The sequence below is a fragment of the Mytilus trossulus genome, chromosome 4, assembly GCF_036588685.1.
Source record: "Mytilus trossulus isolate FHL-02 chromosome 4, PNRI_Mtr1.1.1.hap1, whole genome shotgun sequence".
Classification (NCBI taxonomy): Eukaryota; Metazoa; Mollusca; class Bivalvia; order Mytilida; family Mytilidae; genus Mytilus; species Mytilus trossulus.
In genome coordinates this window covers 26050973-26074287 of record NC_086376.1, presented here as the reverse complement: position 1 = coordinate 26074287, position 23315 = coordinate 26050973, and the positions used below count along the sequence as shown (strand labels likewise).

Genomic DNA, 23315 nt, shown 5'->3' with positions numbered 1-23315 from the left:
GGACGAGATTTTTTCTGTATCATTTCAATTAGTTGAAGTAAGGCTGTTCTTATACAAACACTTTCAACTGGGACACCATGGCAATACATTTGGTTTCTTTCAAAAGAGAAAGTAATACCGGTAACATCACTGGCCTTTGATGAAATAGATTGTCGTGGAGACACATACAGATTTAGCATGTTTGTCCCATCATATGCTGATATTTGTGTAATATCAGAGGTTCTTGATAACCCAGTTGTTTCTAAATCAAAAACAACATAATTGTCTATGCCTTCCAAAGAATATTTTGTTGGAATTTTTTCAATGTCTCTTACTGACACATTTTCTTCAATTTGTGGTTGATATGTTTCTCCTTCTATAACAGCTGCCTTAATTTGTTGAAAGGTTTTCTTATTCTAGAAAAAGACAAAAAGAAAATATTAAGATTTTTTTTTTGTTTATACCTGGTTGTATTGTTACATGTACTTTGTAAAATAAATGGGTTATAACTCTTAATAACCATATCATTCTTTTCAACTGTCATCATCTTGTTTTCTATTTTTTGGCAAAATTGCAATTTCTATTGTCTTTGTCAATTTATATTATAGTTTACCCTTTTTACAATTTAAAAAAAAATCATGTAAGTTTCACCATGTCCCTGTGCTTATATATTTTAAAGTTATGGTGTTATCATTATTGAGATAACTTCTCTTATAGAATAGAATATTTTTATTTTCCAAATTAGGGCCCCAGGAGGGCATATGATACAGACAATATTATTATAAACAATAACATATGCAATACACACACAATAAAAGATATATAACAAGTGTTATAAAAATAATAAAATAAAATAATATACCACAGAAAATACACTCAACAAAATAGTAGCAATGTATTATTATTCAATGAATACTATGTTGAAATTGACTCAAGTGCATATTTATAAAAAAATTTATATATGCCACATCATGCTTTCAATTGTACAACAGTTGATATACTCAATTTTAAAGACACACACCACCTATTATTAGCCCTCTTTCCTATCCACATTGAAATTATCACTTCAAAACATTTCTTGGAAGCGAGATCGATATACCTGTATTTATACAGCAGAGGGTACTGCACTGATAAATAAAAATTTTGACTTTTACCTTTCTTTTAAATCTGTCACGTTTGAAAAGAACTGAGGAGCTATTCTTCTTTTGCCAGAGTCTCTTTCTGTCAATCCTCTGTCCAACTCTTACAGAGATTGTGCCTGGTGACAACAATGCTTTCTTGTTAACCTAAAACAAGGTAAACTAGTGAGAAATGTTTTAGATGACAAAAAACATAACCATCCCCTTAAATTCTATATTTGACCTTTAGATCGGGTCGCATGAAGGTCAACCACACACTGCTTTATATTCAAACAATTAAAAACCAAATTAACATCATTTACCAGGGTATGTGTAGACAAGCATTGCTAAGAAAAAGTTGATTAAAAAAATACAATAACTTCCAATTTGAAATTGATCACCTTTGTAAGGTCATTCACCTTTGCATCAAATTTGGCAAAAATCACTGTATCAGTTTTTAAATTATTGTTGAGAAACCTAAATTGACAGGTCACAACCATTATACTATGTTTATGTTACATGGGGTAAGATGAAAGAGGAAATACACATTATTTATAATATATAAGCTGTAACACAATACCTTGTTAACCCAGGTATAACCTTCATTCTTCTGAAGAACTGCAGCTGAAACTCTTGCTTTTAATGAGCTGGTTCCACCATATGATCTACAAAAAGAAATTTCACAAATTTCAGTCATTTTAAAGTTAATATTGTAAAGCAGCTGTCAGAAATTTAAACTAGCTAAAACAAGTGAAACTGCGAACTACTACTCTCTGATGATACCCTCACTGCAAGTGGATAATTTTAATAGTGTAAAAATATGCAAGTGTTCGGTAGACAGGAAGTTGTTAAGTGGTGAATCTGGAAACGCCTCACACAGTATAGCAGACTTGTATAAAACCTAAAACTAAATTTCAGAAATCCTTGTATTGTAGTTCCTAAGTAAAATGTAACGAAAAATATTCATGGGTCTGACAGACAGACGGACAGACAAACTGATGGACAGACAGAGTTCAAACAGTATAGCCCCTTTTTATAAAGCGGAGCGGGGGTATAATAATTATTATAAAACTTTTTCAGGGGGAATAACTCTTCAAATATTTTTGAAATGTATACTTCTGTTTCATAAGATCTCATATCAGTTTTTGAATTTTTAAATTATATCTTTTGAGGTTTTGGAGTTTGCCACCTGCCATTCCCTGCCCCCTCATATCACAATTTAATTTAATAAAATGAAACTTAAGTTTATATTTAACTGTTTGCACTGTTGGTTTTTTTTTGTTTATACAATGCTATCAAAATGAAGGATTGTTTTACATTTGATCATAGTTTAAAAATAGAATTCTGCTAAGTCAGTTTTTAGATAAAAAATTCTTAAATAGTCAATCTTCATTTGACGGACAAACAGCAATCATCTCCCTTAAAAAATGAAAGACCTCTATTCTTTATTGCTATGTTTGTTTGGGTGGATGTTACTGAAAGGTTATAATCAATGTTTTTTAGTTACTGACCTATTTTTTGGAGCCTTGCTTGCCACTATATTGTTGAAATTTTCATTGCTCTGTGTTGAGCCTAAATCTACAAGTTGGCTTGATCTTTTCTTGTAATTTTCTGTCATTGTCTCTAATTGTTTACGCAGGTTTTCATTTGACAATGGTTCACCTTTTGGGAGATGTTTATATCTGAAATGATATAAAAGAAAATTAGTTGAAATGTCATACATTTATATGTATGTTGATTTATGGCAATGTTTCAAATAGATCTAAACTACAATTTTATTTACCACTTAGTTACATAGTTGAATATTCCTTAAGCTGCTGAACTGTGTGTTATTCATTATGAATTGTAATGCATTTTTTTATAACAAGGATTTTGATTGGACAACCTCACCTTTTCCTCAGGGGGTTAAACTGATGAAGAACCTGTTGGATGAAGTTTTTTGCACTGTGCAGCAGATAACATTTCAAAATTATAAAATATATAAATTTCTTAAAAAAATAAAGAGTAAATGTGCATAACAAAAACTGTGTTGTATTTGAATATTTGGTCTTCAATTTTTACATGTATGTTACCGGAAAACTAATTTTGTGATAATAATATCACGGATGGAATAGTCCATTAGCAAGTATACTAGTATATTCAAATAAAACATAATTGTTGTTTAATTCCAGGAAAAATTGTTCTTCAAGAAATCTTTACAAGTCATTTTATTGTCTGTAAATTATTTAGGAGGTCCTAGTTAATGATGCTATACCATAAGTTATCTACGTTCATATCTGAAGATAAGGATATTTTAACACCCTGAGGCATAGCATAAAGGGTGTTAAAATATCCATATCTACTGGTATGAACTTAGATTACATATTTATCTCTGGTCTAAGTCCGAATTGGTTAAGTTATATGAAAATTCGGGTACAAAGTGTAAGGGCTGTTCCACAAAATACTATGTCCACCCAGGGAAGGCAATTTTAAAAAATATTATGTGGGTGGTTGTATTTGAAATACCAAAATTCAAAGGGAGTGCTGTTCTAGTTAAATTTTATTTCTGTGGGTGGCGGGGGTTAAAAAAAAGTGCCTTCCCTGGGGGGGGGGGGGGCATAGTATTTTCTGGAACAGCCCTAACCTGAAAACAACGTTTTTTTTCATTATTTAAAAAAAAATTAATGGAATTTTATTTGCTTTATAGAATGAGAGGATGTACTTGTTTTATTGTATATTGTTTTTTTCTGCAGTTTTATGACAAAATTGGTTGTCAGCATTTGAAATAGCAATATGAGAACAGCTTCCAAACTTAAATTTTGTTCTGACACAATATCACTCATAATAAAAAACATTAAAAAGACTTTCTTTTATATGTATAACATCCTTTAAATTTAGTTAAAATTAAAACCTGTAAGTTTCTGGTTGCTTGGAATATGTGCACCAATCCCCAGAACAGCCTGAATGGTCTCCAAATAGGTGAGGAACTATACTGTCTAATCTTTCACAAAGATCATTCTCCTTTGACTGGTTTGAACTTATGGCATACATATAACATCTAAGTATGTATGGAATGACTCCTTTCCCCTTCAGCTCTTTGTACTTATTTGCTGCTGCATACAGTTGTTTCGACAGATTTTTCTTGACATGGTTTTTGTCGTCTCTTTTTTTTATGTTTGCAAACTTTTGCTTTAGCCTTGATGATGTTGTAGAGTCATTGTCTGCGTGAATTATGCCGACTGTGCACCCTCTGTTGTCCATCCTAGTAACCATTGATAAAGCCATGTCAGGCTCCATGGCTTTACTTGATCCTGTAACAAAAAAGGACATTGTAAATACTACAATTACTTACATAAGAACTATTTAAGATGACTGAAACATATTTCATCTCCCTTTTTATACAAGTAACTTAAAAAATTATATAGTTGTTTGACATTATGACCGTGGCAGATCCAGGGTGTTTGAACCCCACTTATCTTTTTAGACGATCAATGCATTTGAATGGGGACATATAGTTGGAACCCCTCCCCCCCTTTGCCCTGGGTTGGGAATCCCCCCAACCCCTTTTTAAAATGGCTGGATCTGCCCCTGTTGGGATATGGTCAACATACATACTTGATTTGTGAGCGCATAGCCATAAGGCGGTGTTATGACTATGCAATCATAAACTAAATATCATTGTCCTTTTTTCAGTGAAAAAAAAAAGTTGGGTTTTTTGTAACTGTTATAATTAAAACTAGACTCATTCAGATGGAACTTTGTGGGCCTGCTGTGAATAATGAGTGGAAAATATTTTGTATCTTTACCATTATGGACATTAATTGTCAACTAAAACCAATGTATGAAATCATAATGATTCTCCAGATATATAGGGGACAAAAGTTGTTAGAGGCGGGCATACTATAGGACAATTGCCATTTTGAGTGTTTGCTATAAAAAATTGTCTGTAGGTGCTAGTCATGGTCACACCTTGTGATATTCTTATTGTTGTTGGAATGATGAATTTGCATAAACTAAAACAGATCCTGGATAAGGAGACCTTCTCACAGAAATCTGGATTAACCTAAATCATCGTTATTGGATTTTGCTTGAAAAAGACATTTAAAAAAAAATGTTGTTTGTGTACCATGCCAATTACTGTTGCATTGATGATTTGGAACTGTTTCCTTTCTTCCCAAATGATGCTGGCATATACTGCATAGTTTACTTCTTACATCATAGTCTAGAACTTTACCAGTCTTTACACCAACTAGACTGGAATGTCCTGCAAAAATACAAAGTCCATGTCATTCTTATGCACATTAGAAAAGGTTAAAAACAGTTTCTGATAATTATATTCAAAAATGAAAATACATGAATAATGTCTGAAATTTTACTCCCACGTCATATGCATTGTCCCTTTACGCCGAAATTTTACCCCTCGCTAAAATATTGGTCATAAGGGCCAAGTTCCGGCCAACCCATGGTAAAATCTTGATATATTGAAGCCCCATGAATTATTTCTTTAAAAAATATATGACACAGATGTAAATATGAGTTTTGCTTAGCTTTTTTTGCTGTTGAGCCGTAAGTTGCAAATAAACCTAAAAATTCCAATATAGCAGGTACATCTGACATCTGTTTCTGTTAGAATATCAAAATCTAACTTATTACCAAATTTCATTGAAATAAAATAGTTGCTGAGAATTGGACCTTAAATTAGGCTGTTAGTTTTCTGGTTTGAATTGTTTTACACTGTCATTTCTTGACCTTTTGTGGACTATGTTGTATGGGATTTGCTCATTGTTGAAGGCTGCACAGTGACCTATAGTTGTTAATTTCTTTGTGATTTGTCTCTTGTGGAGAGTTGTCTCATTTGCAATCATACCACATCTTCTTTTTAATACTTAACAGATTACTGTAGGATAGAATGGCCTATATTTTAGTGAACCCAAATGTACAGTTCTACTAGTTATTCCAATGAAAAATCTTTTGAACAAGTATATTGGTCTACCATGTAAAGTAGTTTGAATATGGCCGTAAACAAAAAAACTTAACCATGATCGTGAGGAAAGGAAAGATATATACAGAGGGACAGTGGTAAACCTATATGTACCAATTATTTTCATAGTTGAAACCTAAATAGTTATTTTGGACAAGTTTATTGATGTGTAAAGGTGACAGTATATAAATAACACATAGCTGAGAGGGTGATAGAGCAGATTGGTACCCCGAGAAAACATTGTCAACCGCGGCGAAGCCAAGGTTGACAATGCTTTTTAAAGGGGTACCAATCTGCTCTATCACCCTCTCACCTATGTGTTATTTAATTTATTATACTGAACGTCCTACCGTTTTTGTCTTTTAAAAGGATTTTCTATGACGTCACGTACATAACAACGTTACGAGTATTAGACATAAACAACAAGATGTTTTTATTTTTATTTTGACAGTTAAATAATAAAATTTGATCCAAAACATAAAACTTAAGCATTGTATTGAACTACTTGATGTAAATTCAATCCATTGTTTTTTAAATTGTCGATTTTTGATTGGTTTAGACGAGAGGGTAACATTCAAAAAAGTTGTCACCCTCTCAGCTATGTGATAGAGTAAAATGACACCCTCGTATTAGCCAATCAAAATATGGCATTTTAACGTGAAGTATAAGAAAATTAAATATCACACATGTTTTACATCATTTCCTTCCGACTTGATTCAGTTTCTAAGCAACTCAGAAGCATTTACACATCAATAAACTCCTCAATTGCTATTTCTACATGTATAATATTGCTGATGTTGACTTGATACCTGTGTTACTGTTATATTGCCAACCAGAGCCTCTTGTTTGCCAACCAGCGTCAAAACTGCATTCTAATTCATCACTTGGAGAAATAGCTTTTTCTTCTGCACTAGCAGTTATGCAGGAATCAGATGCCTCATCAATAAGTGACAATGCTATGCATTTCTCCTTCTTTTTCAGTGTCTTAGGATCAGGTGGGGGTATGTTACATGTGCTGAGAAAATTCACAACATGATCAGGACCCATTCCAGAGTGCATCATTGCTGAAATCATTATAATTTACTATAATTATTAATTTTTACTACCTACATGTACATACTACATATAGATATCTTTATCAATCAAATCAATTACAAATCAATAAAAGAGCAGGTGACAATTGATAGCGCTATTACCTACTTGTAACTCAATACCATAATTCATTATGACTTTTTTAATGTTCAAGCAGAATTACAAAGAAAATACAACTTCCTTACTTAAAATCAATTTAAGCCCATACATAAAATAAATTATTGGTTGCTGTTTACTAACTAGTCATGCTAGTGAGGTTATGAAGATAGGATTTTCTTTTCTGAAAGATGCCAAATATCCTCTGAGTTAAAAAATAGTGTTCTAAAAATAGAATAAAAAATGTTGTCCTGGGAAAGATGAAATATTTTTCTTAGTTTTACGTTAGACAAGTTTTTAATAAGAAAGAACAATATATCATATGTACAGCCACTGCAGTGATTTGTAATAGCTACACTGTAAGCTTTATTCAATTCAATTCAATAGTTTATTCAAAATAGCACAATAGAGGCGGCCGTGTGATCCAAATACAGACAATTGAAAATATAATAAAGATGCATGTAACAACAAGTCATAAGCCAATTTGATGCTTTATAGACATGTTAGAAATCATTGGTGTAAGTAACACTGTAAATAATAAATAAGACTACACAGTACCAAAATTTCAACACCTATTACCCTTTTTATGGGTTTGAAAGAAACTACTTTAAAAACATTTACATGTCAGAATGATAAATGAAGTACAAAATATTAAAGCTTTTTGCACTTACCAAGAGCGACTTTTGAGTTAATATCAAATGCTCCTTTCTCATTCCGCTTGCCTGTAGATACCAGTTTCATACCAGAGCATATCTGACATGCCACCTCCAAAAGACTACCTAAGCCGTACCTGTAAGATAAAAATTTGATATAGTTATTATAATGAACAGTAGCTTACATCATTTTGTTTTATCGGGAGTCCAAACTTAAAATATATGTTGTTTCCCCTTTCAGACAAAAAATATATTTACAGGGACTGGGTAGGTGCATACATGTGTACAATAATGTACCTGAAGGTTCATGTAGGAAAAATAACTTATGTTGTATTTATGAAGGGAAGTTAACCAAAATGTCAAGAAATTTACATTTTTATTATCTACATGTATCATAGTCTATCAATAGACTTGAAAGAAAAGAACTATTTCTATTAAGAATGTCAAAACAAAATATTTTGAGTAGGGTCTGTAGGGACATTTTTCTTGGGTAGTTATATAATATATATAGGTTGCATTATATAAGGGAAGAGGAAAGAAACAAAATTTTATTTATATATGATGTGGTATGATTTCCAGTAAAACAACCATCTACACAAATCTCAACAAGAGACCAAATGATGCAGAATTTAACAACTACAGGATATTAGGTCAGCCAGGGCTGGTATCGGGAACGTTCGCCCTAATAACATGTTCGCCCTGCGTTCGTTCGCCCAGAGAGTCCGTTCGCCCTACTAAAAAATATTTATTTTCAGGGCATTGAATTTGAATAAACTTATTCAGATATTTCTATAGTATATATTCTAGAAATTTATGGAAATAGGGAAATATTTAAAAGTTGATGGCTTGATCGTCAATTGTTCAATGACAAAATAATTCAGATCACTGATTATTGTGATAGACATACTTGTCTTTTGATGGATTATTAATAAAAATGAAACGTTTTGTTTTGATAAAATATTCAGCTTGAAATACAATGATGTACGAACTGTAAATCATGAAACAGATTTACAAGTTCATTTATTATTATACTCGGAGACTAGTCTCATACTGTATACATTCATGATTGACTGAATATAATTATTTTGTTAACAAATATCAATAAAGAGAAATACTCTTTAAATCAAAGGGAAAATGACAAAATGATTACAGCAATATAAATATTCTGTCATTTATGTTTACAAACTTTAACATACATGACATATTTTGTTCAAATACTTAAAATTATACGACTGGAAAACAAAAAGAAAATATAAAAATCTGGGCGAATGGACCCTGGGCGAACAGGTATCAAGGCTAACAGGTAGTATGGCGAACGCGAATCAGGGCGAACAGACCCGTATTCGCCAGGGCCTACAAAAAATGAGTAAAACCCATATAGCATAGAAAAATTAAGAAATAATTCAGACCTGCCAACTATCCCGATTTTCGCGGTATCATCCCGATATTTACCCCTCAACCCGAATCCCGATATCGGGATCGTAAAATTAGTCAAAATCCCGATTTTCAACAAATATACCCGAAAAACCGATTTTGAAGTTTTTTTGATCAATTTTAAAAAATCAATCATTTTACCTGGGGACATATTATGACAAGTTAATGACCCTACGCTAATCAACAGTCACAACAGGTGTCATAATTAGTGGTTGTATGTAATCAGATTACCTAATGGGTCGTAACAGTCCTCAAAATTAATTTGTATACACAAATTTGGTCAAACAGCCTTTCAATTTTATTTTTAATCAATTCATCATACAAGCACAATTTGCAACATTTGCCGTAGTTCCACAGCAAAATCATAATTAATTGAAAGATGAGAACTGTAATGAATTCTCAAAAAACATCGTTTTACTTTATCTTGAAATCTGTTTAATTTTGGAAACCAGACATCGTATGTCTGTTGATTTAAAATCGACGCCATTTTGTATACACTTCTACTGTGCTACTGTAAGCCTCCGCCGGTAAGAGCACCTCTGAATACAAAGAAAGATAACTCAAATTTTATCCATTTTCTCATTGATACTGATAAGACCATGAGTAAGACTAAATCAAACTCTGTCTTCATCCTTCTTACTATAGGACATATAGTTTTAGATGTTTTGAGTCAAGGTTCATTGATAAGAAGGTCTTTGGAGGGGAAAAGGGGGGGAGGGGTCTCTACTTTGAATCCTTTCTTTTTAATGCCATTTTCTCTATTCTTCAGTTATTTTGTCAATTTTATAATTTAATAGTACAAGAATCATGCAAATAAAAAAAAAAACAAGGCCTATAAGCTCATCATTAGTATACCAAAAGAATAAAGAAGAGAAATTAGACTATTTTAGGTGTAAAAAACAATGATCACAGAAAAGTCGCTAAAATTGTAACCCTTAAAAATCTTGTCGCGCGCTAAATCCCCCATGGAGATTTTCAAAAGTTGGCAGGTCTGATAATTACATGAATTATTTCATGACATGCTCTATGATCGTTTTAACATGGGTAGGCATTATATTTGTTAATATCTTAATACCGAGGGTTAGCTATATAACATGCCAGAAACTGAGGAATGTTTCATATCTAACTTGATTTTTCATAGTTTGCCTTAGTCCAAATAATTATGTATTTCCTACAAAGTACAAGGGTTTAGATTGAGAGAAAAATTGTAATGATTTCTGACAGCAGGACATATTTGAAGGTGAATTGCAATCATATTCCTACAAACTTCACATGGTTTACATAGTTTTGTAAAAAATGAAGGGGTGCTGAAAATTATTGTTTACCTCATTTCACCAACTATATCCTTCAGATGGAGTGGGGTGTTGCATCTGTTGCAGAAGAGTTGTTCCGCTAGAACTTCCAACTCAACAACCCTCCTGCCTTCATTCCATGAGATGTTTTTACTCTGTCCGATATCAGTTGAAACCGTAACATTCGAGGCAATGTTTTCAACTAATACCGGTGTCTGTTCTTTTGTCTGTTCCGATGGCATTTCTCCCCTCGAACCATAATCATGGTCTCCCCTTTGAATCAAATTACCACTCTCATTCAAAGAGTCCATCCTTGTTGATTTTTTAAATCTGTCTTTCCTTATAAACCGACCGCGAACACGAAGGCGGTCGCGGTCGTCTGCCATTTTGTTGTTTATCTTGTCTACGGATTGCGTAAAAAAAGAATCGGAACCGATTTTAATTCCGCAAAATGCACGTGCTATAATAGGTCATGTGATACCTGTCCGTCTCTACCTTAAAATAATTTTAAAAGGATGAATTTATCCATTATTCAATTTCAGGACCCATATAATGGTATCATGGTATCCATACTTTTCAAAACTTTTCTATGTTTCTGTATTATTTTTTCTCTTCTAGTGCAGGACCCAATTTCTATCTCTTTTTCTCAATATAAGCATACTTTGTTTCTACAGTTTTCATATTTAACTGCTACAAACTTTTATTTATTTAAAAAAAAATCTTTTATTGGACTGTAGCAGACTGTTGTACTCACCTCAGGTTTTACTGTAGCTGCCTGTTTCCCTACAGAACCATGGAACTGGGTTTCCTTCTTACCCCAACCAACTGTGACAAACTCAGCTAAAAATAGGAATATGAAAATATGATTGATATTTTTCATATAATACAACGATAATAAGTGATGACAAAGCTGTATACCAACATATGATTAAGTGATTACTGACAATCCAATATAGAAAATTGTCTTTTCAATACTTTTTTGTTAAATTAATTGATTTAAAAACTTCATTCCCTCTTCACAAAAGTTTTTTTACTATTGATATCAAAAGTCTTATTATCTGAATTTCTTTGATAATATTTTGACAGAATTGCAGCTCATAGCGAATGATTCAAATGTATAGTTTATTACCTGATCCAAATTGTTCAGGATGTAGTGATTTCTCAGTCACAGGATCAAACTCTCTAGTCATCATTATCATGGTTTCTTGTCCTACAAAATAAATCATACACATTAGAACTATCCATAAATTTCAATTTACTTGCAATATTTATATATATTTATACTTTAATATTAATTCTATTTAAGTTACCTGATCAATTTAAAGGGAAATCACACTATTTAAACTACTAATAATAATCCATTTAAATTTTGCATGTAGACAGCTCATACTTATTACAAAATTTTAGGCGAAAAAAAAATTGGGGTCACCGATGTTGTTTTCGAGATATGACGTCATCAAAAAGTAAAGAATCGCGTTATACCGTAATATAGAAATAGCGCTCGAAAATGCTACACGAAGGCAAAATTATTGAAAAACTATGCTTAACTGGTTTAACTAGAACAGTAAATTGTAACTTTTATCTTAAACCTATTTATTTTTCTCAGTTTCCTCATTTTTTAAGGCCCTTTTTAATTTACCGCCATTTTTGATTGCCATTTATTATAGATTTTTCTTGAATAAAAAAAAATCTACTAATGTTTTTTCCTTCAAACTTCTGCATTAGTTGCAGCTTCAGGGGAGATTTTAAAAGCATAAATAAAAAAGGGGGGTCACCGATGTTTAAAATCCGCTACAACGGAAATAATCTTATTATCGATTTTGGCGGGAATTATAACTTTTTCTCTTAACGTTACAGAACGACGTTGCTAGCATAGTCAGCATTTCTTGCAATGCTTTGAACTATTGGGTTAAGGAGGCTCGCGGGTATAAAAAATCGGAAAAAAAATAAATATTTGTTTTTTCATTACAAATTTTATTTATTACACAATTAGCTATTACTTCATAATATGGCACAAAAATCACCAAGAAAAATCGATTTGGTTTGTCCACAGATGACTTTTAAAATGTTCATATCATTGAAAAAGCTCCAAATTATCTCCCTTTGGTGCAAAAATGTCATTTTTGGACGTTAAAATTGAAATATCTTTTTTAACTCATCGGTGACCTATATTTTTTATTACTGTTTTCAAACAAACTGTACATAAACTAAATAATTGTAAAATTTTAACGATTTCTGTAATTTAGTTCTTTTTTTATTTCGATATTACCAATATTTCTCCTATTAGTTCAACAGAAAAAAAGGACATTAACAAAAATGTATGCTTTTTTCGGAGGCAAATTGTGAGCTTAAATGAACGGTGACCCCATATTTTTATTTTATATTTCCATTAGATAAAAGATAAGGTTTAATCATGGAACTCATAGAACTGTACGTATAATTGTGATGTTATATTGGGGTTCTCACCACCTTAAACCCCCATTTATGAAGCTAAATGAAGTTCATCCGTCCTGCATTCCTTTCCGATTTGATCGTCAATAGATATATAGAGTTCAGTTTTTCAAATTGAGGGTCTTAACGAACACTTCCAAAATGGCTAACAGAAAAGATCAAAAATCTAGAAATGAAAAGTCGACGGCTGAAATTTTAAATGAAAGCAGAAATGTTTTATACGGGGACTCATCTGATATGTCTACTTTAATGAACAATGTATTAACTCTGTTAAATAAAATGGATATTAGACTGTCAAGTATTGAAAAAAATACAGGAAAAAATACTTCAACACTTACTCAAATGAACGAAAAACTAACATCCATAACAGCTAGGGTGATAACAGCCGAAAAAGATATCTATGATGTTAAAACTAGAGTGTCAGATTTAGAAACGAATTGTCAAGGTACCAGTAATATCTTTGATGAAGTTAAAAAAAAGACAGACTACTTAGAAAAGGGTTTTGACAAAATAAAAGAGGACTACCTGAGATTAGATACTAGTAGATGTAGAATAGCTGAAGATCTCATCAAAGTAGAAAGGGAAAATAATGACATGAAAACGAAACTTACCGACATTCAATGTCGAGCCATGAAGTACAACCTGATTTTCACAGGGTTGTCGGAACATAGAGACGAAAATATAGAAGACAAACTACGACGTTTCCTATACCATGAGATGAAAATTGATCAACGTATTGAATTCAGCAACGTACATCGTTTTGGGAGGAGATCGGAAAATGGTAAAAGACCCATTGTTGCCAAGTTTGTATATTTCTCTGACTTAGAAATGGTGAAGAAAGCAGGAAAACACTTGAAAGGATCGGATTACGGTGTCAATGAACAATTTCCACCCGAAATAGAACAGAGACGGAGACGTTTATATCCGATCATGAAAGAGGAGAGAAGAAAAAAAGCAAAGGTTGTGCTTAACCGAGATAAGCTATACGTAAATGATGAACTAGTAAATCCAGATGTATACGAGTCGGAGAGTACGCATGTAGATCCTCGTCAATCAACGTCAAGGCCACAAAAACGCCCAAGGGTACATTCTACACCAGAGAGAGAAGACACGCCTGATCACAGATAGGATTACCGTGGAGAACAGTGTAAACATTACTCGGAAGTTGTAAACAATATTAAAAATAAAAACAAACTATTGTCTTATAATATAATCAATTTAAATATACTGACATTGAATGTATGTGGTTTAAATAGAAGAATTCAGTATCCAGAATTTAATGAACTTATTCAAAATTATGATATTTTATGTTTTGTCGAAACAAAGACCGATGATGTAGATGAAATAAATATACCAGGGTATACTGTTAAAATGAAAAATCGCTGTACATTTGCAAATGTTAAATCAGGGGGAATAATCCTTGCTTATAAATCTAACTTATCTGAGCACATTCATCCTATTGAAACAGATTGTAAATATATTTTTTGGTTCAAAATTAATAAAAAAATGTTTCATCTATGTCAAGATATTATTTTTGGTATTGTATATATTCCACCAGAAAATTCATCATATTGTATAGGTGACCCATTTAACGAAATTGAACACGAACTTCTTATGTTTAGTTCAGATCATAGTTATGTATGCCTTCTTGGAGATTTCAATGCCAGAACAGGCGAGGACTTAGATTTTACAGAAGTAACCTATGATGAATTTTCAGGAATGTTTGATTTGAATGATGTATCTTTAAACACGTTAGCGAGCTCCAATATTAATATTTCAAGAAAAAGTATGGATAAAAAGAAAAATAATTTTGGTAACATTTTCTTACATCTATGTAGAGCTAATAATTTATTTATTTGTAATGGTAGAATCGGGGATGACAAAGATAAAGGCCAATTTACATGTAAAAATGTCAGTGTGGTAGATTATGTTATTGGCTCGGCAAATTTTCTTACACTTCTTCAAAACTTTTCTATTCTTGAAACATCAAAATTATTTTCCGATGCTCACACTCCATTGTCACTTTCTATGTGTATATATGAAAATGAGAAAAAAAATCACTTTAAAAAAGAGATGTTCACACCAACTGAAGAGGTTAAAAGATGGGACATCGAAAATTTGGATACCTTTATTGAAAATATAGATAAAACCCATACTGACATTATTCTAACTGAGCTTGAGTCTGTAAATATAGAAGATGTAAATCATAATTGTGTAAATAATATTGTTGAAAGAACTTGTGATATACTTGTTAATGCTGCTAAGACTACTTTTGGTACTTATATGAAATGTGATAAACAAAATAATGTTAAAATGAATACATCCAAGCCTTGGTTTGACGAAGATTGCAAGACTGCAAGAAAAAAATTCAAAAAATTTAAGAGAAAACTGAAACGTAACTTTTCACCAGATCTTTTTAATGAGACAAAATCTCTAGAAAAGCAATACAAAAGAACAATGGATAAAAGTATAAATAAACACCGCAAGAAAATTAGAAACAAGATTAGTAATTTGAAATCAAAAAATCCAAAGGAATACTGGAAAATTTTAAACGGTAACAAAAAATCCAAAACTCCAGATATCCCTATTGCTGTTTTGTTTGATTATTTTAAAGATTTGAATAGCGGTGAAAATGAAGATAATGAAAATCCTTCGGAAAGCCAGGTTGATGTAGATAGTTTGAATGTACATATTAACTCTGTAATAACTCGTGAGGAAGTTGAAAAAGCTTTAAAGGGTCTGAAAAATAATAAAGCATCTGCTAATGATAGAATTGTTAATGAATATCTGAAGCATTCTTTCAGTGTTATGTGTGATATTTATGTAAAACTATTTAATGTAATTTTTGATACAGGTATTGTACCCGAAGAATGGTTATGGGGCGATATAATTCCATTGTTTAAAAATAAAGGGGATAAATTTGATCCAAAGAATTTTAGACCTATCACCATAATAAGCTGCTTTGGGAAACTTTTCACATCTGTATTAAATAACAGATTAAATAAATATTCGAAAGAATATAGCTTAATATGCGAAAACCAAGGAGGCTTCCGGAAAGGATACTCCACTATTGATAATTTATTTATTTTATATTCTCTCATTCAGACGATGAAAAACAAAAAGAGGAAACTTTTTTGTGCTTTTATCGATTTTGCTAAAGCTTTTGATACCGTTTGGAGAAATGGCCTGTGGCAAAAATTACTATTAAATGATATAAATGGTAAAATGTATAATGTAATTTTTAATATGTATAGCAGTATTAAATCTCGTATTTCATTTAATGGTGATACTACCGAATACTTTCCATGTAATATAGGTGTTAGACAAGGAGAAAATTTATCTCCTTTTCTTTTTTCTTTATATCTGAATGACTTGGAAGATTTTTTTCATAGAAATGATGTAATAGGTCTAAACACAGTGACACATGAAATAGAAGAACAACTTAATATTTACTTGAAACTTTATGTATTACTTTATGCAGATGATACTGTTTTATTTTCTGAAACTGCACAAGATCTTCAACAACAGCTAAATACATTTTATGAATACTGTGATATATGGAAACTGAAAGTTAATCCAACCAAAACAAAAATTGTTATTTTTGGTAATGGTAGATTGACAAGCAAGTTAAATTTTACTCTTGCTGGTAATGATTTAGAAATTGTCAAGGATATTTCATATTTAGGCATTATTTTTTCCAAAACGGGTAGTTTTAAAAGTGCTAAAAATCAACTCATTAGTAAAGCCACCAAAGCTATGTATGAAGTTCTAAAAAAAGGCCGCTTACATAACCTGACAGTTAAATGTCAGTACGATCTTTTTGATAAAATTGTAAGGCCTATATTGCTATATGGTTGTGAAATTTGGGGATTTAGTAATACTGATGAAATAGAAAGAGTGCATTTGAAGTTTTGTAAACTTTTGTTAAACTTGAAAAAATCAACCCCAAGCTTTATGGTATATGGAGAGCTAGGTGCTTATCCTATGTCAGTATATGTGGAACACCGTATGGTATCTTTTTGGTCTAATATTGTAAACAGTTCTGATAGTAAAATGACAAATATTCTATATAGATATATTTATAAACTTAACGTAGATGGTGGATTTACTTTCGAATGGTTGATTTGTATAAAAAATATCTTAAATAAATATGGATTTTCAAATATTTGGTTAAATCAGGGTAACTATAGTTTTAATCCAAAATGGTTAAAGTTAAGCATAAAACAAAGAATTTTTGACCAATTTCAGCAGACTTGGAAATCAGAAATGGAGAATTCTCCAAAAGCATTATGTTACAAATTATTTAAAGAAAACTTCGAATTTGAAGAATATTTAGATTTATTACCTTATAAAGATAAAATAACACTATGTAGGTTTAGAACTGGAAATCACCGGTTACCTATAGAAACCGGTAGATGGCGTAAAATTATTAGACAGGAAAGGTACTGTGTACTTTGTAATTCTCATGAGATAGGTGATGAATTTCACTATATTTTAAACTGTACAGCTCTATCAGAAAGTAGAAGAGCTTTTCTTAAACCTTACTATATAAGCCGAGTAAATGTTTTGAAATTCGGCAGTTTATTTATTTCAAAAAATATTCGTGTATTGAAAAATTTGTGTAAATTAATTAGAATTATCAATATAGAAGTATGTTCTCCAGGTTGATCAACAATCTCTCATTCTTGTTGCTCGTTTTTGTGCAAACTTGTCATGCGCAAAATCTGTATGTTATTGTATGTAAAAATATCTTTCTTTGTACCATTTACTTGGTTTTATAAGAAATAAAGAATCTTGAAATCTTGAATCTTGGAAAAACATAGGAAAATCCTATATTAGAAAAAAAAGTTGATTTAGACCCGCGAGCCCCCTTAAACCTTTTTACTATACCATTATAACATGTATAATATATATATTTTTTTATAGTCATATTTTTTTTAGGTACTTTGATTATTCATTATCAAACATACAGTAACAGTTTATTAAAAAGTAATTGTCAAAGTTGGAGTCATCTAAATTTTTAATTGCATTTGTTGTATCTGGGCTGAAAAGTAACACGTACCATTTAGACTACAACCAGAATAAATTCACTTACTTGTCCATTGCACCGGGAATATAAAACCCGAAATGCCGTATTTAAAAAGACACAAACTCAGCACTTTAAAAAAAAAAAGAAGCCCTAAATGACATCGGTAGAAATTTCAAATTGGCTAACATTTCTGTTATCACACAACGCTCCATAATCGAACCAAATTAAGTTCGAGTTCCTGTTAAATTTTGAGTTCAAAGTTCAAGTTTGATTTCGAATATTTTTTCCAGTAAGATTTCGAGTTTAAGCTCGAGTTACACTTAGAAACTTCTGAGTTATACTGTTAGATAGAATAAAAATTCTGGTAAGAGTTTAAATTTTGAGATCCGATGAAATTAAGATTAATAATGTGGTTTCCATTTTCTGTTGGTGCACCTCTTTTTGTTTGAATGTGTATTATTTTATCACATTTATCTTTCATTGTGGTATATGCACCTATTTTTGCCATTACTGCTTAATGAGGGGGCAGGACCTTTTTCGGGACGTCGGGATCAAGTGTTTTTAAGCTCGGGATTGACCCTTTTGGGATCCTGGATTTCTTTTTTTTGATGTTCGGAATGTCGGGATTTTTTTTAAATTCTGGACCTCGGGATATCATGTTTTTAAGCCCGGGATTTCGGGATCAGGACCCCTCTAAACCCGTCCCCCTTATTAATGATAGTTAATTTGAAAATAATTGATTGAATTTGTGTGCCAATATTTAAGCATTCTCTATTTTATCATGTTGGTTACTAAAGAATAAAGAGTTAATCAGTTACCTTTGTATAAAAAAAAAACTGGATGTCCTTTTCAGTCACGGAAGGGATCCGACAATCTCCCTTTATCCTGTCGACAGTGATCACATTGAGTGACCTAAACCCGAACCTACATCCGAACTTTTATTTCTCTTTTTTTCATTTTTTTTTACCATTTTTTCTTTATTTTTGCAAAACTTTCAGTGGCAAATATTTGATGAACATCATCACGAACATTTGTCTATATGAGTGGAATATTCTTTCACCAGACGGACCATTAATGTGTCTGTTACAGTTTAGCAGTACTTTGTGAGACATGAATATATCTCTACATAAATACATGTGTGCGTGTGTGTTAGATATTTGTCTTGTTGGAGACTGGTAAAGCCAAATGTAAAGTACATGTTGAATTATTATTATTATATACGCCCGGTTACGGGACATATTATGGTATACATCTGTCCGTCCGTCTCGTCGTCAACATGTCGGACATTAACTCAAAAACGCTTTAACCAATTAGCATACATCTGGTGAATTGTTTATATCTATTGACGTGAGCTCCCTTTCTTTTTTTTATGAATTTTGATTTTACGTTTCTGAGTTACATGTATAGGGTTTTATTCATTAAAAAAGGGAGATTTTCCAGTTTTCGGACAAACATAATTCAATAACGCTTTCATCAATTATCATACAACTTTGGTAAATTGTTTATATCTGTTGATGTAAATACCCTTTTGATTTTAATAAATTTCTAATATGACATTGAGAAGTTCTGAATCCCTCTGAAATTGTACCACAAAATTCTATATCACAAATGAAACGCTGAAATTGATTTAAGAGGTACATGTACTTGCTCAAAACGTTCAGGAATTAATAGGGGCCACAAACAAGCAATTTACTAAATTTACTAAATTTTTTTTAACTATTCAAGTGTATGAATCTATTAAAAATTGTACTACAGAGGGGAGGGGTGGCGTTTCATTTTTTTAGGGCAAAAAGAAGAAATCTCCAATTGCACAGCATTGCATAATAGATTTTTAATATCTTTGAACACATTTATTTTGTGTCAGAAACCTATTTTATGTCAATTTTTTTTTTATCACAATCCAAATTTAGACCGTATCAATCTTGAATATTGTATCAAAAATTGCCCTACCTGATCCTAACTGTTCAGAGTTCAGAGGCGTTAGATATTAAAGGAACATTTGGGAAAGATGGACGACACTTATATCATTTCTGTCGTCACATTTGAAATAATAACGATATCAAATAGGACTTCACACATTTACGTCCAGTGGCAAGTTAAATGCATATTCAGAACTTGAACATATGAATTTTGATTCTGCTTTGTAAAAATCCGACAGGCTGAGCCGAGTTAAATTCTTATATGAAATGAGATGTTTGATGAATTAGTTATACATGTAGTATTGAAGACTATATTTATGATGTTGCATGCATCAATATTTTAAACATGTAGTATAACGTAATCAGAGATCAATATTTTTATTAGATTGGAGAAAACTGTAAGTTGAAACTTATTGTTCTTATTTACAACCCTCTTTTGAACAGAAAACTACAGATTCCGATAGCTAAACGCTAACATGCTGGTACTCTTGGTCTATTTGTAACAACCCCCACCCCCCCTTTCCGAAAATATAGGCTAAACCCTACATACCGCATTGCGGTAATACGCTGCCAAAGTTGTGCCATAAAAACCTATTTTTTTGCTATACATTTTGTCCATTTCGGGTAGCATTTTCATTTTTGCACTTATGGGTCAAGATGAGTCAAAAGAATTTTTTGAAATTTAGAATTCAATTAGATATTGAACATATACATCAAAAAATAAAATTAAAAATTTATGTCACCGACTTCGTTATCGAGAAACTGGTCGGAGGGGTACTAACTAATGACTAAGTTACATTAAATATGCTATGAAATTCCAACGTTCTTAGTGTTGATTATGCATGATGATTATGTGTTTAGTATTGATATATTCTTTTTATCATAATGGTCTGGATAGTGGGTAATTCATTTATTAATGTTTATTTTGTGTTTCCAATATTTTTTATTCTTTTTATTTTTGCAACTTATCATTCAATCTTTTTTTTTTTTGCCTTTTATTCTGCAGTATTTGCCAATTATTTTGTATTCCGCAGGTAAATCCCAATACAATCTAGAAACTCGCTAGTACAACATATCAGTTGTAAAAAATATGATATGTCCATTATCATTTCACCTGCTTAAGTGGACGTCCCTTCGAGCGCTCGCTTTTTCATGAATTAGAAACTCGAAAACGGCGACGTCATAATACAGTTACGACACTATGGCGGCGCCGAGAGCGATGCGTATAAACAATAGTGTGATTTCCCTTTAATCACTACTGTTGACCAATCAAGAAACTTTTCACTTACCGTATAGCGGGTTATTTTCCCGGGGTGTAAATTTTCGCTTATTTTCGCGGATAGAACAAAGTCGCCAAAATAAATTCCGCCAATTTAAAAGTGGACATGCAAAGGTAATGCTAAAAATGTTGGATCCGCCAAAATAATAACCGCCAAAATTTTTCGTATACCTTATCAAAAAAAAATCGCGAAATTTTACACCCCCGAAAATAACCCCCTATACGGTATCATGTTTTATGTCATATGAATTTTTACTTGTGATAAGAAAAATAATATCAGATTCAATTTATTATCTGCTGGAATAAACAAAATATAATATCTTGCTGTTAGAGTAAGGTGTATAGCAGGCTCCATAACTATCAGTTCCTGAAACCCAAACATGAGGTTGTAACCTGCAATTGATAGTGGTTTCTGAAATTGTCATAAGGATAAAGATTAGATGCACTAGGATTACACTATGTGTTGTCAACAAATTTTGTATTGTGTGTCAGAGGAAAAAAAAGTAGATTTTTTATTCCAATGTTACAGATTCTTTTACATTGCAGGTGACAACCTTATGTTTGCCAAACTTTGGGTTTAAGGGACTGACAGTAATGGAACCAGCTATATATCTAACTTTAATGGCATAAATTATATTATTCTAGTTTGACTTCATAAGGAAGTAATATAATAGTTACAAAGATTTAATCTAACACAATCATAATTACCTGTAGTTAATACCAGTAACTCTAGGTCAGGACTCCAGCACATAGAGGTAAATCCACTTTCAACATTGCCAACACATTCTAACTACAAAACATGTTATGTAAAAACTATACTATACTAAATTTAGTCCTGGTAGTGGTATCTATGATGAGTTTATTTAATAGTATGGAAAGACTTAATGAAAAGATTATACACCTTATCGCTATTAGCCTACTCGGCCGGCCGACCAGGCTGCTTGACCTTTTGACGCATACAACAATCACTTTTCCATTGTGGCGTCAGATATTTTGTTTTATAACGTCAAAATTTTACGTGAACCTGTGTGATATCCAGTAATGGCGGACAAATAGCGATAAGGTGTATTAGAGTTCCATGAGTTAAACAACAGTTGTTCGTAATTTTATTAGATTTCAGCCAAAAATACTAATTTTGATAGCATTGTGTGCAGAATTTCCTAAAAATGTAATAATTATTCTCAAATGTTTATCCATTCTTCCACAATAGCAATAATAAATTGACACAGAGATTTCTTAATCAACAAGAGTATAAAATAATTTTCACCAATAATCGTGGTAGTATTTGTCTTTCTGTCTATTTTCCCCATTGTTTAACTATGTCTTGTAAATGTAAATAACAATGATTTTAATCTTAAATTACTCACATCTCCAACTAAGACATTCCACACCAAAAGATTACCATTATCTGTGGCTACACATACTGACTGTTGATCTGGAATACATTGGATCCCTACAACCTTGCCACTGCCATCTGTTGGCATATAATCATCTGTTAGAAGGGAAACAACTCCTGTGATCTGAAATTAGATTAACCATCATATTATTCATAGATACAATATAACTGATATCAAAAAGCTGACAACAACATATATATTGATAAATGGGTGAAATATAAATAAAATTGAGAATGGAAATGGGGAATGGGTCAAAGAGACAACAACCCGACCAAATAAAAAACAAACAACAGCAGAAGGTCACCAACAGGTCTTCAATGTAGCGAGAAATTCCTGCACCCAGAGGCGTCCTTCAGCTGGCCCCTAAACAAATATATACTAGTTCAGTGATAATGAACCCCATACTAATTTCCAAATTGTACACAAATGAAGACTATGGCCAATTTGTGTTAAAACTGTATATACTCTCTACATTCTTAATATTTGGTCAAAGTTGAGGACTAAATCTGAAATGCAAGTTTACAACATCCTGTTTCTGTATACCGGTGTTTTCATAGAAATCTTCAATTTTTTTTCTCGAAAAAATGGTATTAAAGTGATGCTTATCCTTTTCATA

General features: G+C 31.8%; 1 protein-coding gene across 1 annotated transcript in view; it reads right to left on the bottom strand.

Annotated features, from left to right (window-relative positions):
• LOC134714961 (elongator complex protein 1-like) overlaps positions 1 to 23315 on the bottom strand; it is a 67833-nt gene that overhangs the window by 41255 nt on the left and 3263 nt on the right. Inside the window, exons 3-6 of the mRNA XM_063576706.1 lie at positions 22670 to 22822; positions 22011 to 22092; positions 11754 to 11834; positions 11379 to 11464 (exon numbers count right to left, since the gene is read on the bottom strand). Of these exons, the coding sequence (XP_063432776.1) occupies positions 11379 to 11464; positions 11754 to 11834; positions 22011 to 22092; positions 22670 to 22822 (402 nt within the window). The remainder of the gene's footprint in view (positions 1 to 11378; positions 11465 to 11753; positions 11835 to 22010; positions 22093 to 22669; positions 22823 to 23315) is intronic.